The 19,694-nt window shown below is 42.0% G+C and overlaps 1 protein-coding gene across 22 annotated transcripts in view; it reads left to right on the top strand.

Moving 5' to 3' along the window:
- The window catches only part of MACF1 (microtubule actin crosslinking factor 1), a 284,153-nt gene that overhangs the window by 178,157 nt on the left and 86,302 nt on the right, over window positions 1-19,694 (top strand). For all 22 annotated transcript variants that reach the window (XM_040424601.1, XM_040424619.1, XM_040424622.1 and 19 more), the window contains 6 exons: window positions 829-891; window positions 1,010-1,245; window positions 3,569-3,698; window positions 3,999-4,198; window positions 4,647-5,142; window positions 5,228-6,699. In XM_040424601.1, coding sequence (XP_040280535.1) covers window positions 829-891; window positions 1,010-1,245; window positions 3,569-3,698; window positions 3,999-4,198; window positions 4,647-5,142; window positions 5,228-6,699 — 2,597 coding nt within the window. The remainder of the gene's footprint in view (window positions 1-828; window positions 892-1,009; window positions 1,246-3,568; window positions 3,699-3,998; window positions 4,199-4,646; window positions 5,143-5,227; window positions 6,700-19,694) is intronic.

A 19,694-nucleotide genomic window follows, 5' to 3' on the forward strand; every position in this document is an offset into this window, starting at 1 on the left:
ATACTATGGATACTGGATTTTTATTTTCTTACCATTTTGAACATAATATCTTGTGATCACTGGGTGGAAGCATTCTAGTTTCTATCCAGTGGCTCCATATATCAGTAGGGTACACTGTACCATGTTGGTCCGCCCCTGCTCTCCTTTGTAGCTGACGTTCACCTCCCATATCAATGGCACATGGTGCTCTGCAGTTTCCACATGACTTTCACCGCAGCAGCACGGAAATACTGCCATGCTTGGTCCGAAAGCCAATAATCATCGCTTTTTTCAACTCTGATAAATCGAGATATGTGTACAGACAGCCTATCACACAACTTATGTACCCACCAAGCCAGCTCACGACACGACTGCCTTCATGAACTACACACTGCTGATATCAAAAGTATGAAGTAGTCCTAACCACCCCCAATTAGTGAGCTTATTTCCGTAGGAAGAGTCAGACACCTCTAGAGGCCTTCAGCAATTAGACATTTGTCCATTGCAGGAAAACCCTGTAGAGTATGTTCACACATAGCAGATATACTACTGAGTGCAGTACCAGCAAAGTGGAGAGATTGACCATCACAAATCCATGGTGGAAACTGTACTATTTGCGGCCATACCCGTAATGTATTTGCACTGCTTTATCCTAAAGACTGAAATTCTGATGTGTATTGCTATTTATTACATGTGTTGTGTTGTGTTGTACGTCAGTTAGTGTTATGGTTTCTGTCAATGACCAACCTATGAGGCTCAATCTATTTGTATGGCCCAGTGTTGATGCATCTTTGTTTGTGTTTGTACCGCATTTGTGATGTCCCTGCTTTGCCTTCTTGTTCTGTTCAGGTTCTGTTCTGATGGCTTCAGTGAGCACAGTAGGGAATGTTAATGGATATCATACTTGCCAAGGTGAGCATGTCCATTTGCTGTTTTGTCTTTGTTCCTCCTGTGCTTTTATCACTGGAATATTTTTTTTTTTTTTTTTTTTTTTTTTTTTTACTCCATACACAATACTTTGTTTTAATAGATTTGACCGGGATCCAGTGTGATGTCTCTGAGATTAGTCAGGCATATGAAGATCTTGGAGAGGTACTGAATAACCGCGAGGAGCAATTATCTTCCATGTTGGAAAAGATGACGAAGGTTCAACAAGAAACAAATCAGATGCTGAAGTGGTTGGAGTCTAAAGAAAGAGTCCTAACTGCTGTCAATGTCTCTCCAACAAAGAGTGAAGTTGTTAGAGCACAAGCAGAACAGAACAAGGTATGTCTCAAATACATTGATAATCTGTGTTTTCTGCATCAGAGAACGCTTGACATTATCCTTCAATTGTTTTTAATGGGTCACAGAAAAAACATGAGTGTGTCCATTTTTGGAACGTAATCTAGGAGAAAACCGCATTGTATAGCCACACACGGATTATCCACATCGAATGGGGTTAATCCACAGTGCAAACTGCTTACCATAGCAGAAATGCGAGCATCGATCTAGCATTCCTGCCGTGGGTTCCACAGCAAAAATTTATTTTCCGATGTGCATTTCAGTTATGTGAACATGCCCTAATTGCACGTTTTGATATATCTCCCGCAAGTTGCGGACCTGAGTTTAAAAAAAAAAAAAGTTTGCATAATGGCCGTGCTTTGTACAATCATAACTGTGAAGGACCAGTTCTTTTTGGGCTTCCCTAATTTATTTTTCAGCCATATTATTCTCTGTTTCAGCTGCACAGCTAGATGCATTTCTATCACAAACAGTGGGTGTCTCGCTTCTGTGGAATTTTCAGCAATGTACTGATATGACATTCTTTCCCACTATGTTTGTATTCAGCTCAGGACAGATAAGGAGGGGGAAATCACACTTACAGACAAAAAGGACTCTCCTATAATCTTCAAAAGCTTTGTAGACGCAATTCTTTTATCGGGCTCAGGATCTCAGCTAGCTTTGACACGCCCCCCACTTCCTATGAGCTGTCTTCTGAGTCTGTTATAAGTTAGGTGGAAGTGAGACCCCTAGTGGACATGACTTTTTAATTTTTTTTTTCAAGAGGTTGCAGACATATTTTTTCAAAATGAAGTGATTTAGAAATGTGCTAGTTACACCATTCTCTATTATATATTTCATATTTTTTGTTATTTTCCAGTTTATTAGAGCTAGGCATGTATACCGGAGTTAGTTTGTCAATGATTGTCAAAAGATCTGTAATGACCTTATAATAACAGGTTTCAATGATGTCCTCTGTCCCTTTCCACTGCTCCCTTAAAAGACAGTTGCTATGGCTCATCTGTCTCTGGCTAAGAAGACAGAGGGGTGCTCCTTCATACTGCATGCCTGTATTAGGCTTCAGAGTGAGGAGGCGTGTCTCTCAGTAATCTAATCTGATTGGCTGGCAGGGAGCTGCTGGCTACAGCAAGTGTGTATGGGAAGTGAGGGAAAGCAGTTTTGGCCTCAGAGAACTGGCAGAGGAGCCATCTTGAGAAGGTCCTCATATTGTAAATGTTTAAACAGCTATAACTAAGGGAAGAACTCAAGGAAAACAGTGGTATGTGAAGATACTAAATATTGCTTTTTGCATAATGCTGCTGCAGCAGTAACCTATGCTAAAAAAAATTTTTTTTTAATGAAAACATGTCCGTTACCCTTTAAGGGTATATTCACACGGGATGCATACACTTTTTGGATTTTTTCATCTGGATTTTGTGGGAGGATATTCTGCCTATTACATTAGCAGCATATTGGATGAGATTTTACTACAGTAAGGGTGAGGCTGCACTGTGACTTTTTCTAGTGCAACTGATTGATTTTAATTGTTTAACTACAGCTGCAGTCCAGATGAATGCATTCAGTTGAATGCAATCTTGTGGACTACAGCTGTCGCTCAATTAGCCAAGGCCTAAATCTCATACAAATAAAATGTATAGTGTGAAATTGGTGGCAAATTCTACAACAAATCCATATGTAACTCTTGCAGATTTTGCTGGGGTTTTGATACAGGTAGTATTTTTCCTCTCACTTTATGTACTGTCTTGCCTGTTATGACTAGTGTCACTCTGTATACACCTTTCACCATTATAAGAGATGCTAACACACTCCCTTTCAGATTTATTTCTCCTATTTGCTTACATTGTTCTGTGGCCATTATATAATAATACCATTTGTAGATGCCATTTTGGTGCATAGTGAACATATGAAGACTTGTCACATCCAGAAAACGTAATAATAATGAGTCACACATAAGAATTGTAGGTGTTGGAAAAATGTGTGTGTGGGGGCATAAGTAGTGTGTTCTTGTGGTAACTCGGCTGCTACTGTATCTTTCATAGAGAGGAGTAGAAAGTGCCCATGCATGGGTGACCTCCGCTCCATTCTTCTTCTGCCCACCAGCTCATGTATAGAAAAAGGAAAACATGGGGCTTCTGTTCCAGTGACTGGTGGGGATCGTAGTGGTTTTGGCCTAACATTTACTTGATATTCTATAAATGACACCAGAGCTGTGTAGTTGATCTAGTTACAGTAACCGCTACATCTGTTGGCATCCTGTCAATTGGCTGATGAGCTTCTTTTTTTTTTTTTTATATCTTCTTGTTAGGAATTTATATCTGAACTCGAGAAGAGTTCTGAAAAAGTGGAAAAGTTGAAAGGTGAATTGAAAGATTTGCTGGAGAAGCATCCCAACTCCCCTGAGGCCGAAACCTGGAGGCAAATGCTGGAAAACCTTAGTAAGAATGTGTTACAGCATAAAAAAATCTAGAATCTGATTTCTGTATCTTTACACCCTTGGGAAGAGTTTATTCTTTAGTAATATATTAGAACAACTAAAGCTAAAATTTCAAATGGCTGATCAGCTATTATAAGAGCTCTGCGTCATCCACACTGCATGCTTCTGTAGACAAAAATAAACCATCAATTTCAAGTACGGTAACATTAAGCAATACACAATTTTTATTTATTTTTTTGTGCAGAAAATATGGTTATTTTATGTAAAAAAAAAAAACAACTACTATTTCTTTGTTATTTAGATGAACAGTGGGATCGAGCAAATCAAGTGACCTCGGAGCGACAGCAAAAACTGGAGGAGTCTGCCAACCAACTGGCTATCTTCCAAGCTGCGGGCTCCCAGCTACGGCCTTGGTTGACAGAGAAGGAGCTGATGATGAGTGTTTTGGGGCCTCTTTCAATTGATCCCAACATGCTGAGCGCACAGAAACAGCAGGTTCAGGTGAGGAGGGCATTAACTGTTTCTGACAGGATGTGTTTGATATTTCATGGTATAACTGAATCAAGAGCTTCACGTTTGGAACGTTTAGAAGTGCATGATTTTGTACCCTTTTTTAGATATAACTCTTTAATTCATTCACAGTGGCTCCATTCAGTTATATAAACATATATCTATCCTAAGAGGAAAATAAATCGGAAATTATATAAGGGCAGACTAGATGGACCGCATGGCCTTTTTCTGTCGTCATCCTTGTCATGGAAATAAATGAAAGGTTCAGTCGCAGTGTATACATTTTGGCAGCGTTCATATAGACATATAAATGAGTTGGTTTATTACAACACATTTGTGAATCCTGGCTTCTGATGCACGTTTTGCACTGTTGTGTCTTGACTTTGTGTATTCTGATCTGTCACTTTATACAAACACTGCTATGTTATTTTTGTTCCAGTTTATGTTAAAGGAATTTGAAGCTCGCAAAGCCCAGTATGAAGAGCTAAAGCATGCAGCCTATGGTATCCTAACAGGACCTGGAGATGAATCTCCATCCACCAGCCAGGTTGAAGATGATTTCCATGAAATCAGTCAAAAGTGGACAGCGTTAACCAACCGTCTGAATTCCAGAGCTGACCATATTGACCAAGCTGCTGTGAAGAGTGCTCATTACCAAGAGGTCCTACAAGGTCTTACAGACAAGATAAAACAGACTGGCAAGAAGCTTGGTGCACAGCCAGCAGTTAGCAGTCAACCTGACGCAGTAAAGAAACAGTTGCAGGAAACTAGCGGAATTCGATCAGAACTGGAGGCCCTTGCCCAGGAAGTCACAGAAACTCAGGTCTTATGCAGTGAATTGTCTGAACTTGTGGCAGAACCATACCTCAAAGATGAACTTCAAAAGCGGCTTGACACTGTGGCCCTTCCTCTTAAAGGGATGGAAGATTTGGCAGGTAAAACATATTCACAAATATCTAGTCTTATTGTTGCACATTTTTTGTCAAAATTAATGTATTAACAAAGTATTGTATTTTGCAGCGGATCGTGTAAATCGGCTGCAGACAGCTCTTGCTAGTTCTCAGCAGTTCCAGCAGATGTTTGATGAGTTGAGAAACTGGTTGGATGAAAAGCAGACCCAGCAGTCCCAGAGTCAACCAATATCATGCAAACTGGAAAAGTTACAATCTCTACATCAGGACCAGGAGGAATTCCAGAAAACATTGAACCAGAATAGTGGGTCTTATGAAATGATCGTTGCTGAGGGTGAGTCTTTGCTTCTGTCCTCTCAGCCTGGCGAAGAAAAAACTTCACTTCAAAATCAGTTAGGATGTCTGAAATCAAACTGGGAGGAGTTAGGGAAGAAGACATCAGAAAGACTTGGCAAACTTAAAGATTGTTTGCATAAAGCCCAGAAGTACAAAAGACATGTTGAAGATCTTGTGCCTTGCTTAGATGACTGTGAGAACCAACTGAAAGAAATGCAGGTCACTCTTGACCCCATGCAACTTGATGCCCAGCTTCTAAGAGCAAAGGTTCTACAAAGTGAAATAGACAAGAAACATTCTCTGTTGGAGATGATGAATACCACAGCTGATCTCCTTACTGAAGCTGCTGAAGTTGATGACCAAGAAATTTTAGAGGAGAAAGCCGAACTGAATCAGAGGATGGACAGTGTCACGGAACAGCTCCATGACAAGGCAGGGTCTATTGAAGAGATGTCCTTGAGGCTCAAAGAACTTAATGATAGTTTTAAAAATATTGATAAGAAGCTGGAAGGAGCAAAACATCACTTGGCGATCTATGCAGCACTTGGTTCCCAAGCTTGTAGCAGTAAGAACTTAGAAAACATGAAGTCCCAGCAGGAAATGCTCCAGAACTTGGACACACAAGTTCAGTACTTGAAAAACATTATCCAAGGTTTGACTGAAGATGCACCAAAAGGTTCTGATGTCTCTTGTCTCCTGCGCCAGGCAGAAGATGTACAACATGACTTTGAGACCATAAAACAAGAGGTGAATGAGTGTTGCTTGAATATGGAACAAAAACTTCAAGGAATTGGTCAATTTCATGCTAATGTTAGAGAAATATTCTCAAATCTGACTGATCTAGATGATGAGCTTGATAACATGGGCCCAGTGGGGCGAGATGTAGACAGCCTGAGGTCACAAACTGAAGTCATCGAGAAGTTTTTAGAAACTGTACAAGCCCTAAAATCCGATGTAGAGTTCTCAGAAAAGAAATGCAGGGTTATGTTAGAGAACGAGGGAGGACCTGATCTTATTGCATTAATGCGAGAACTTGGCACGTTGAATAAGCAGTGTATTAAACTGACCGAAAGGGGCAAAAATCGACAGGAGCAATTAAAGGCCACACTGGGAAGAATTGAGGACTTCAACATGAAACTAAAAGAGCTGAAGCACCAGATTTTGACGGCAGAGGGCAGCAGTGCATTGCAGGAGGTGGTTGGGACTGAAGTGGAAGCTATTAAGCAGCAATTAAAAGATTTTAAGGTACAAATTCACTTACTCTTCAGATTTTGTCTTAAATGTGTTCCTTTAACTGAAGACTCTGCACAGTGCGTGCTTGCTTCTACTTATATGAGAGTAATCTGTATTGTGATCATCTCCAGTAAAATCAAAGTACCACTGCACACTCTTAATTATGATGCAAGTAAAATATCTTCAATTCTGACGTTTCAGTCCTATACTTGGTCACAGAGTCACAAGAGGAAGAGGAGGAGAGCCCCAGTGAACAACGGTGTGGCACTGTTGGGGTGGCACATATTGCACTGGTGTGCCAACCCCACAGCGCTACACTGCTGTTTACTGGGGCTTTTCTCCTCTTCCTTCTGCCCTCCTCTTGTGACTCTGTGACCAAGGTTCAAGTATAGGACCGAAACGTCACGATAAAAGATATTTTACTTGCATCATAATAAAGAGTGTTTGGTGGCACTTCGATTTTACTGACAGTGGGGTATATCCAAGCCATTCTGCACCTCATAACCTGGGACATCTCAACTACTTGTCTTAATTTACATTCTGAACCTGCTGTGAGATTTGCTTTTATGTTCTGTAATAATAAAATGTGTGCCCTTTTTAGGACTTTATATCATTAGGTAGAAATATGGTCATTCTGCATGCCATCATTCACTTGTGTTCTGTTGCCTGCAGGCTTGTCACTAACTCAGATAGGTGGCTGTATTCTAACGAATAAAGAACTTGCCTAAAGGGAATGTATATATAAACTGTGTATATAGAGAGAGAGAGCGTGAGTGCTGATTTCTGCTAAGCGGGGCCTGAAGAATTTTTCTGAAAATATAGCTTAATGTTTCCAAGCATTGATGGTAATCTAGTTTACAAAGGTCTAATGTAGTACATAATGTGATTATGGTACCCAGGGATTATAACATGTCTCTAGGGGGTATTTGCACTGCCCTCATTATGTGTGTTAAATAGGTGCGGCACAGTGTATGATCATAGCCTTGAGTACATTGAGGTTCTTTTTTGAGTAGGAATACTTGGTTTATGATGACCTTACAGTTTAGATAGATGTCAGCCAAACTCATTAAGCATCTTGTGTATTGGAGTATCATGATCTCAGGGGGGAAATGGGGCTGGGCAGGTTGGATCCTTTTGCTCTCACAGAAAGTCAGTCACTGACACAGGTGTCTGGCAGAGGCTCACTCCCCTCTTTCTATTGAGAGCACATGCACACTAGGCCGAGCCAAGCATTCATGTGCATGGCGAATCGGACTCTAGCTGTCTAAGTGGATTGGCCACCTTTAGTGAAAACAACTTGCATTATGCTCCTCTGTTTCAGAGCTCCATTCAACCTGTATTACTGTCATTCTTACTATATAATAAAATGTGTGCCCTTTTTAATTAGGACTTTATATCATTCGGTAGAAATATGGGCATTATGCATGCCGTCATTCACTTGTGGTCCATTGAACCTGTATTACTGTCATTCTTACTAATTATTATTAAGGACATGATAGACTTTTATAGGGGTGCACAGAGGACACTGACCAGATAAGGGAAGGCATTTACTGGGAGAACCCCTTACTGGAAATCTCCTACTTTTATAGTCTTTGCTGTTAATCCTGTATTGCTGCCCGGCTTGAGTTACAATAGTGAGTGTAGCCTAGCTGGAGGAGGATGCATTTCCAGTAAGTCTAATCTGCTGTACAATTAACAGTTTACTGCCTGGGTTTGGGCATTACAAGGGAAATGTCTGAGCTCATGGGAAGTGGAGACAATAGCAGGAAGAGAATGTGATTTTACATGAACAGCACACAAGTAGTGCCAGAGAGGAGGCCTGGAGACGGATGGATGTTTAGGGGGGTCTCCATGGATATACGTGTTTACATGGTGCCAGGAAGTTGTGACCTCTCAATCATTTGGAGGAAGGCCTAGCGTCCCCTGACAGGCTGTCATATATCTCACTTATATCCACACGCATCTTCCTAGAAAGTATCCACCAAGCTGAGGGAGGAAAGTCCATGGAATGAATAAGCCTGAATGTCGTCAACATGTTGGGTTATATGGAGCTATAGGGGCAGATTTATCAAAATGGATGTAAAGCAAAACTGGCTTAGTGGCCCATAGCAACCAATTGGATTCCACCTTTCATTTTCCAAATGAGCTCTGTAAAATGAAGGGTGGAATCTGATTGGTTGTTATGGTCCTCTAAGCCAGTTCTACTTTACACCAGTTTTGATAAAGGACAATAGACACTGTTTTCTAGGCATGCTTTGTCACCTGTGTAGAGGTTTCGAGGGAGTAGAAAAACTGTGATATCACATATTGTGAATGGTGGATCCTGTGTTATCAAGGTGATATGGCATTCCAATCCTTCCTGTAAGGATGAGCAGATATCCGCAGTATAGTCATCTAGACCAAAAAGTGGCGCTTATTGTTAGGTGGGAAAACTGCAGAATTTTATGGATTTTGTTTAAACATAGATATGGAAAATTAAAGATAACCTCACCAAAGTTATTTAAAAATGTTTAACATAAAAACATGATTTACACAATAGGTCACTTTCTGATGACACATTCCCTTCAAAGAGTCCAAATCAGCCTTTTTGACTTGTCTGTTTCAAGCTCCTTTTACACATACCGATGTTTCAGGCAGTCCTCGGGAACGTGGTGATGAGGGCTGCATGTCCCCTCTATGGAGACAAGCAGTTGTCACAGTGAGCACTTGTCCCCATACAGATTCATTGTGCCTGGGCAGCAGATCCCTCTTCACACAGCACGATCTGGTGCACAGAAACATTTGGGGGTCACTTAAAAAGACTGTGGCTTTTTACGCCAGTCTTTGCCTCCCCTTTGTGCTGCCAGAGGAAGCTCCTAATTTATGACAAGGCGTACCAGTTAAAACTACTGGAGCTTCTTCATCGGGTGATCACTGCCAACTATTTTGGGGTGCTGCCACACATTGCAGCTGTACTGTGTTTTTAGTGCTGAAAAAAAGCATACATTTTCTTGCTGCACCAAAACGCAGCACTGGCCAATTATTAAAGCAAGCGTTTCTTTTAATGCTTATCCCTGATGATAGGCCTGATTATCAGTCCATGTAAAAGGACCATTACCAAATTCATGTTTGCCCCATGAAATAACAGTGCCGGAGCACTCTGTGTTCTGCTGTTCCTCTTCTATGCCTCCTGGAAATGTATGAATATGTGACAGCTGGGTGTTATCATTTCCCTGATCGTAGGGTGTGGCCTCTATTTGGACAACGTGTGTAGGGTCACACCCCCTTAGCAAGGGGCATTGTAACTTTGTGATGTCAATTTATAAAGAGAAAATGGCAACACAGAAAAGATTCTCTAGAAATGTGATTTCCTGCGGGATACAGGGATTTACGGACACACGTGAGGAGAGCTGCACACCACAAGGACTCCTACACCTGTAGCCGGAATGAATGCCATCACCTCTACCAGGGCTTAGCCAGAACAATACCATCTTTGTAGAAAGACATATTGAGAAATTTAGCACACACAAGCCCCGTTTCAAACCAGAGGATATTTTCCTTTAGGCTCCATTCACACGTCCGTCGCGTGTTTTGTTGATCCACGGATCCGCAAAACACAGACACCGGTAATGTGCGTTCCACATTTTGCGGACCGCACATCGCCGGCACTAATAGAATATGCCTATTCTTATCCGCAATTGCGGACAAGAATAGGACATGTTCTATTTTTTTTCAGGAACGGAAATGCGGACCCGGAAGTGCGGGTCCGCATTTCCGGAGCCGGGCCGCACATCATGCAGCCCCATAGAAATGAATGGGTCCGCAATTCCGAACGTGTGAATGGAGCCTTAAGATGAGGTTTTCAACCGTACACTAGACAAATCCCTGGAAGAAAGAAATGCCTTATGGCACCTAACGTTAGAGATGTGGGTGGTTGATGTCATGCATGGCTAGGAGCTTGGCAGCAGCAGGCATGCCTGTTTGAGGAGGATGTCGAGGCAGTCACTTGACTCTCATCCACAGAAATTTTATTGGCCACATTTTATTCTTTACCGGCCCAATCTGACATCAGACGCCGGGGGTAGAGTTACCTAGGCAGTCTTCTAACACCCAGCAAGTGTAGTGCATGATCCCCATTCATTAGAATATTAGGTATCAGGTGAGAGAACATGCCTGGACAGCCCCTTTCAGAAATCCATCTGGCTTCATTTATATGAACCCTCTTTCATTCTGTATCTCATTTACTGTACAAGTGCAAAGTTATTTCCCAAGGTCAGGGACATTTGCAGGCTATAATCTCCAAGTGTGTGGGTGTACTCCAGGCTCTCTATTTAGGGCAAGCACTGCCTGCTGATTCATACCCTGCCAGCGGGTCTCCTAGATACCCAGGCTGTTTCACTGATGATCGGGTCTCGCCACGGCTTTAGTTTCTCAGACAGAGAGGAGGTTGTTACTTTGTGAATAGGATTGAATTGTCCTCGAGCTCTCCCTGGCTGCACGTGGACATTAGATCTAGGGAGGATGATCTAACACAATGATGGATATAATGAGGAGCCGTCAGTCCTAGACCATTGTTATCACAGTGTATAGACTTGTACCACCATATAGTTGATGGGAGTGATAGTCCTTCTCTGTACTTGAGGAGTCTGATCTTCTGTTACAGACTTGCAATGTGTCTGTATACAAACAAAACTGTGTACGTGCAGTCGTTTAAAGTGTAACTGTCGTTTCATTTTTTATTCCCTAATGGTATAGTACTCCCTGCTGTATAAGTGCTTTTGTGATTTAAAATTTGATCATTTTCAGTTTTACCTGCTAATAACTCCCACAAAAATGCTACTTTCCTATTCAGCAGCTCTCATCGCACAGCGTTGCCATGTGCAGTCCGTCTTCTCAGTATTATAACAAGAGACGGACGGAGGAGCTCAGCCCTGACAGAAAGTGGAGGGGGGAGGGCTGCTTTAGATGGTGATATCTTCTCAATGGTAGCAGCTATGCAACTGGTCTTGTTTGAAAGCTGACAGTCCAGGCTTTCATACAAGACCAGAATGACAGTTCTAGTCTAAGCAACAGAGGAGAAATCACTGTTAGAAATAGAGTCGGGAATAATCGCGGGTAAAATCTGCTTTTACTTTCAGCTTCATTCACAGCATCCCGATTTCTAGCTGGTACCAAACCAGAGATATAAGCAGCTAAAAAAGCTTCCCCCTGTCAGTCTGGAAGAGAATGAGGGACAGCTGGCTATTAAGAGGCTAAAAGAAATTCTTACTGATTTAATGTGATTGCAGGGCTTGTCTCTGGTTAGCTGTATGTGAGGATACACACTGCTCTGGGTACTGTGGGAAGTTATCTGCGTTCTGATTGGTCCTGCTAGTTCATGTGAGGAGAGCAAGGGCTTATTGGAAGTGAGGGAAATACAGGATGGCCTCAAGGAAGGGCAAAGATCATCACAGGAAGAGCAGCAGAGGCCATCTTGCTGAAATAGAGGCACAGAGAAATAGGGTTGCTAAGGGCCGAATACAGACATCAGAAAGGTAAAATTAGCTGAAAAATGCAGCTTCATGAATATCTTCCCTTCAGCATCACATATGTTAGGAATTTCATTTTAGTAGTAAAATGGCAGTTACACTTTGATACAATGGATTAGTTGTGATTAGAAAGGTGGCTCAACTATTCAGACAAAAATGGGTGAGGTGCAGAACTGCTGTTTGGATCACCCTATCCAATGGTATAACAAATAGTGAGTAAAGGTATAGCAGGCACTCTCTATATGGAATTTAGCTGAACACTGTGGTATACTATATTGATTTAATACAGACAAAAGTATTGTACATAAATGCATAAATCTTGTGGTATATAATTGGGCGCCCAATATAAAATAGCATATAAAAACTGCAATAATACGGTAGTAAATAATACAATGGTATAAAATATAAAATAAAATGGTTCTCCCAAATAAGACTCTCTGGTGTTGCGCAGTATGTATGCCACTAGGGCAAGTATTGTTAGCAGCGTGATGTCAGTATAGCAGGAGCGTTATGCCTGCGCTGTAACTGGACTTGTACCAGTGTTCTCAGTCCACTTAATATTGAAAGTCCAGATTAGGAACGCTGGTATGAGGAAACAATGTATCGTCTTATTGACAATGTCTCCACAGTTTCAATGTTGTGGTAATGTTTCCCAAACGTAGAGCGTAGATTTCAACCTTGTATATTATAGGTAATAAATCATATCCTATGAATACAGGTTGCTTGTGCAGGAAATGGAGCTCCAAGGCCTCGGTGCGGCGTCCCGCACTGTCAGTAGCCTGGAGTACAGGCTGAGGTATACGATGCGTCTGTATGGCAGCTGTGGTCTCCGGCTCTTGGCGTCCCACGTGGATACCTGATGTCTCGCGTGGCTAGGTCGATATGACGAGGTTCGCGTCAGGGGTCACGTGATCGGACTCGAATTCGCCGGCTGCTATTTGAATCGCATTGTCTGTAGAAGCGCTTGTATGAAGAAATCTGTAATAATTCGATCTAGTTCGATCTTTGTATGTAAGTCTTGTAACTTTCCAGTATCCTCCACGTCCTCATACCTGTTTCGGGACAACGCACGGTCCCTTCATCAGTGAGTGGAGGATCTTCGTTCGCCATGATCTATATATAGTTGGCTATTAGGTGACTGGATTCTATTGGTCCGGTAATTAAATGAACATGGTTAATTCAATTGCCTATAATTAACCCATTCTGCAGTGATACTTTTTTGTTTTTGTCTGAACAATCTCATAGGGAGCTAAAATAAATCTTAAACTTTATGAAAAATATATAAGAAAAATGAAGAAGTGTTTAAAAAGTGGAAACTCGATAATAACAATAATGACAACAATATTGTAAAACATATATTTGATTATAAAATTCTAAAAATCTCTTTTAAAAGGATATGCACGATGATAGTGAACTGTGGTTTAAATCTGTCGCGGTCCCCCCTTGGTGAGAGGCCTCTACCCACTACATCTGTCCTATACACCTGCTTAGAATATATTCCTCCCATATATCTCCAGAAAGAAAATGAACACAGTTCACTATCATCGTGCATATCGTTTTAAGAGATTTTTTGAATTTTATAATCAAATATATGTTTTACAATATTGTTGTCATTATTGTTATTATCGAGCTTCCACTTTTTAAACACTTCTTAATTTTTCTTCTATATTTTTCATAAAGTTTTCGATTTATTTTAGCTCCCTATGAGATTGTTCAGACAGAAACAAAAAAGTATCACTGCAGAATGGGTTAATTATAGGCAATTGAATTAACCATGTTCATTTAATTACCGGACCAATAGAATCCAGTCACCTAATAGCCAACTATATATATATCATGGCGAACGAAGATCCTCCACTCACTGATGAAGGGACCGTGCGTTGTCCCGAAACAGGTATGAGGACGTGGAGGATACTGGAAAGTTACAAGACTTACATACAAAAATCGAACTAGATCTAATTATTACAGATTTCTTCATACAAGCGCTTCTACAGACAATGCGATTCAAAAAGCAGCCGGCGAATTCGAGTCCGATCACGTGACCCCTGACGCGAACCTCGTCATATCGACCTAGCCACGCGAGACATCAGGTATACACGTGGGACGCCAAGAGCCGGAGACCACAGCTGCCATACAGACGGATCGTATACCTCAGCCTGTACTCCAGGCTACTGACAGTGCGGGACGCCGCACCGAGGCCTTGGAGCTCCATTTCCTGCACAAGCAACCTGTATTCATAGGACTGATTTATTACCTATAATATACAAGGTTGAAATCTACGCTCTACGTTTGGGAAACATTACCACAACATTGAAACTGTGGAGACATTGTCAATAAGACGATACATTGTTTCCTCATACCAGCGTTCCTAATCTGGACTTTCAATATTAAGTGGGCTGATAAGACTGGTAAAAGTCCAGTTACAGCGCAGGCATAACGCTCCTGCTATACTGCCATCACGCTGCTAACAATACTTGCCCTAGTGGCATACATACTGCGCAACACCAGAGAGTCTTATTTGAGAGAACCATTTTATTTTATACCATTGTATTATTTACTACCGTATTATTGCAGTTTTTATATGCTATTTTATATTGGGCGCCCAATTATATAACATAACAAAAACAAATGCACTCTGGGGTCTTACTAACCCTCGTACTGGTGTAAAATTGAGAATTAGCCAACATATCCTGCTTGGAGGACATGTCTGAGCCCGAGCACAGCGCCAAGGTTTCTCAAGTAGCTGGGGAACCTAACGCTAAACGATACCTGGGCCGTATGGGCAATACCAGGAGCCAGTGGGCAAATTACAGGTGCGCAAGGTCCGACTCAAAGCAATCTCCCAGTAACCTCCAGCATGTGACCATGCATACAATGGGAGGAGGCAGAGATCTTTGAGCCCCACCCAAGACTGGCTGATATAGCCCGGGCCTCACATGTGCACCAGAATGCTGCCTGTGGATGGAAATGAAGGCACATTCAGACTAGGAGTTTCTACACCTCCAAAAATTCAAAATACAAACTACAAATTGGCGTGGTATTAAAAAGCAGGAAGTGCTCAACCCCATATGCAGTGGTGCATCTATACCGGGGGGGCAGATCCTGCACTTGTGGCCCGTTGCTAATGGCAATCCCCAGCAAAAATGCATACAATGGAAGATGCCCGCAGCGGACCACAAGTACCACAATGGACATCCTACACAGGATAGCAATTGTGTGTATGTGATAAACAGTCCAAATAACATAACAAAAACAAATATAGGTGCACTCTGCGGTCTTACCAACCCTCGTACTGTATTTGTTTTTGTTATGTTATTTTGACTGTTTATCACATCCTCACAATTGCTATCCTGTGTAGGATGTCTATTGTGGTACTTGTGGTCCGCTGCAGGCATCCTCCACTGTATGCATTTTTGCCACAAGTGCAGGATCTGCCCCCCCGGTATCGATGCACCACTGCATATGGGGTTGAGCACTTCCTGCTTTTTAATACCACGCCAATTTGTAGTTCGCCCAATTATATACCACAAGATTTATGCATTTATGTACAATACTTTTGTCTGTATTAAATAAATATAGTATACCACAGTGTTCAGCTAAATTCCCTTTACTCACACTTTGATACAATGTTGCAGCCTGCAATGTTATCCTATGGGGCTGAAACGTGTCAGTCCCTGCCCTGTGTTCAGCTATGGAATAATGATGTGTTGCAGCTTTTCTAAAGCAGAATCTCAGTTCATTTCAATAGAGAATGTAAATCTGTACCTTTGTATTTCCTGGCGGATTTTTCCTGCATGTGTGAAGGCACCCTGACAGTATATTCACACGTGTTTTTATTTATTTTTTGCATAGCCTTCAGTGCGGAATCCGTGCTGAAAATCACACTGAATGTGCCTCCTATTGTTTTCAATGGGAGGCCACGCTGCAGTTCATGAGACCGAGGATTTTTCCTGTACAGGTTTCCAGACCATGCCAAGAATGTACAGGTTCATTCTTTCCCCCCCCCCCCCCTTTCCTTTATTTATAGATGTATAAAACATTACAATTATAAGGCAATATAATATATATTCCCTTCCAATACCCTCCCACCTCCCTTGCCCAAGGACTGCCCTGCTGGAGACAGAAATTATTTTTTTTCTCATATCTCAAAGTGATGTACCCTATCCAATGGAAGGAACATGGTCTTAGCCCAATTGATCTCTAGACCCAACATATAACCAAGTTCCTCCACAATATGGATAATTCTTGGCAGTGAGGTTTCTGTTTCACTTATATAACAAAATATCGTCAGCATATAGGGTTATCTTATCTGCCTCTTCTTTAACCCCTTTATCCTATCTAATTGCAATAGCCAGCGGTTCATAAATAAGTTGAAGAACAGTGGAGAGAGGGGACATCCTTGGCGAGTACCTCTTGACAAGGCGAAAGAGGTGGTAAGGACTCCATTCACATTTATCCTGGGAGTGGGGAGACTATAAAGTAACCAAATCCACCCTATTTTCCAATACCAACTCTTTCCATTACCGTCCAGAGGAAGTCCCACTCTACCCTTCCAAATGCCTTGCTGGGGTCTAGAGACCGGACGGAGCGGGACCCCCCTCGGACATCTGAATGTTGGCAAAGAGGTGATGTAGGGCGAGACGGGCGTGCTTCCCTGCAATGAATCCTGACTCATGAGGATGTATGAAAGTTATTACCTTTCCCAATCGAGCCGCTAGAATCTTTAAGAGATATTGGCCAATATGACTCCTGTTCAATAGGATCCTTCCCTTTTTTCAAAATGAGTAATAATGGGTTTGGACTAGGGCTGCACGATATGGGAATTTTGTGCGATTGCGATTAGGCCCCTAAAAATTGCGATAACGATATGCGATGTGATATTTTAAGGGAATTGTGCTAGAGGTCTATTTGCTTGGATTTTCAAGGCAAAAGCACACAGAAATTGCTGATAATGCTGAAATGTAGTTATGCTTAACTCAAGAACTAAAATGCACAGTGTTTTTCAAAATAAAACTTCTTTTTCTAAATTAATCAACATATTTGCATTACTGCAAAAGTACAAAATACAAAACTTGCCATTTTCTTAATAGCACTGCACAGAACAGATAAATAAAACAGAATAAATCGAAGAACATTTGTTCATTAAAATAACGACTTGCCTCCAGCCCCTCCTCCCTCCCCGCACTGTAACTGATGTATCGCCGGCCGTGCTGTGCAGCATAGCGGCCAGCGATACATCCGTGTCAGCCACGTAAAAAGTCAACCATCGCTTTATAAGACGCACTGCCATCCCCCCCCCCCCCCCCCCCCCACACACACTTTTGGGGGGGAAAAAGTTTGTCTTATAAAGCGAAAAATATGGTAATACAATTGCAGGATTTTTGGGTCGGCCAATTGGCGATTGCAATATGGCGATTTATTGCGATTGCGATATATTGCGCAGGCCTACTTTGGACATAGAATTAGGGAGTCTACCCTCCTTGTTAATAACTGCTTGTAGAATCACCTCTCCACATCGCCGATGTGTTTCGACCAGAATTCCATCTGTTCCTGGAGATGTACCGTATTTTTCATTTTATAAAACGCACCTGATAACGCACTTATGTTTGAGAGGAGGAAAATAAGAGAACAATATTTTTCATCAGACCTTCTATCACATTAAATCCTCAAATCAGGAACTCAGTTCAGACCCCCATATCAGGGCCTCACATCAGACTTCCATACCAGAACCTATTCAGACCTCAGATCAGACTTCCATGCCAGACCCCCATCAGACCTCAGATCAGACTTCCATGCCAGACCCCCATCGGAATTAGACTTCTGTGCCACGCCGCCCTTAAATCTCCCAATGTTATCAGCGCATCTAACCCCTTTCTTTGCTCTTTCGATAAATTCGGAAAAGATAAATGGCTCAAATATTGACCGATCTTCTTGATAGACGCTTTACCTCCTGCTTTATATAAATCCGAAAAGAATGTTAAAAATTCTCGTCCAATCTCGTCTTGCCCACTAACCATCCTCCCCCATTGGACAGAATCCTGCCAATGCTACATCTATCTTCCTGATTCTTGATAATACCCGCTAATAGTCTCCCAGGCCTACCTGTCTCGCAAAAGAATTTCTGTCCCGAGAAAAATATCCTGTGTTGGAATTTTTCTAACAGAAAGTCCTTCTATTTTTATTTGCTTCACACATTTCCTGCGTACTTCATTCTGTAGATTTCTCTCTAAACCACTTTTAAAAGGGCACCGGACTGTAGAGCTTTTTCTCTTAGACCAAAGGACTTCCGTAGGTATGCCATGATGTTAATAAACCCACGAATAAAGACCTTGAGGGCTTAAATGTGTTGCCTGCTTAGGTCTCATTTACATGTCCGTTAAGGAGATCCGGGTCAAATGCTGGCCACTGGCTGGATAACAAATCATTGCATACAACGGTTTTTGTCCATCCGAAACCCGGCATTATGCAGAAAGTGGCTGGATCACCGCCGGACCTCATTGCATTCAGTAGGGATCCAGCAGTGAAGTAGAGGATCTGTACCGGAACAGCCTAGCAGATCTTCTAATGGAGATGTGCGAATGAGGCCTTAGCATGGTACATGCCAACCACATGCTATCCTAGATGTAAATGTGACCGTGTTAGCTGCCTCGCTCTTCTGGGGAACCCTAAGTTTATGGAAGCCCTGGTCTATCAGCAGATTCAGTCAGCTAGTAGGCCAGTATGTTGGGAAGTGCTGTAAGCTAAAGTGCTTATATTTCTGGCAAACCAAATGATTGGTTTTTTTTAAGATGTTTCTATAAAACTGAAGATGAATGACCAGATTGGCAGATAGGCCCAATAGTGAGGTTGCCAACACACATCTGGTGGTTTTTCTGTGGAAATTCTTTACCGTGGTGCCACCAACAACATGTCACTCCGGCTGTGTGAAGTCTACGATTCTGCATTAATTGCCCCTAGACGTATAGCGCTGTCTGGTAGTTGGAGTATATAGCGAGCTTGTGGGGTCAGTGTGTACAGGAAGCGGGTTGTGTATGGGGTGTGTATCCTGACACACCCAGATCCTCACAGCTGTCAGTCTGGGGTCCGGCTGCGTGGAGCAAGGCAGCTGAACTGCGGCTGTTTATAACTTGCCATGTGCCTGAGGGTATGATTGGCACCTTGTACATGCAGAAGTCTCTGGGCAGTTGAAGCCAGTTATCCAAGGAATTTAGGGAGAAGGAAAGCACGCACTGACAAAATATGAATCAATGGGACATTCAGGGCACCAGAGAATTCCTTTCCTGTGTGCAAGCGTTATAGCCATCCCTCAGCCGTTATGTCTCTGTCCTGCCGTCACATTATTGTTCCTATGAATGCCAGTTACAGCTGCAGCTACTGGGTTATTGCTGTGACTGACAATGCAGGATATTTCTACCTAGACCTACAACTTGTATTCATTATTCCCATCTGATAAAGTGATGAATATTGCTGGATATGCCATCAATTAGTTTTTTTTATTGT

This window comes from Bufo bufo, chromosome 3 (genome assembly GCF_905171765.1).
Source record: "Bufo bufo chromosome 3, aBufBuf1.1, whole genome shotgun sequence".
Classification (NCBI taxonomy): domain Eukaryota; kingdom Metazoa; phylum Chordata; class Amphibia; order Anura; family Bufonidae; genus Bufo; species Bufo bufo.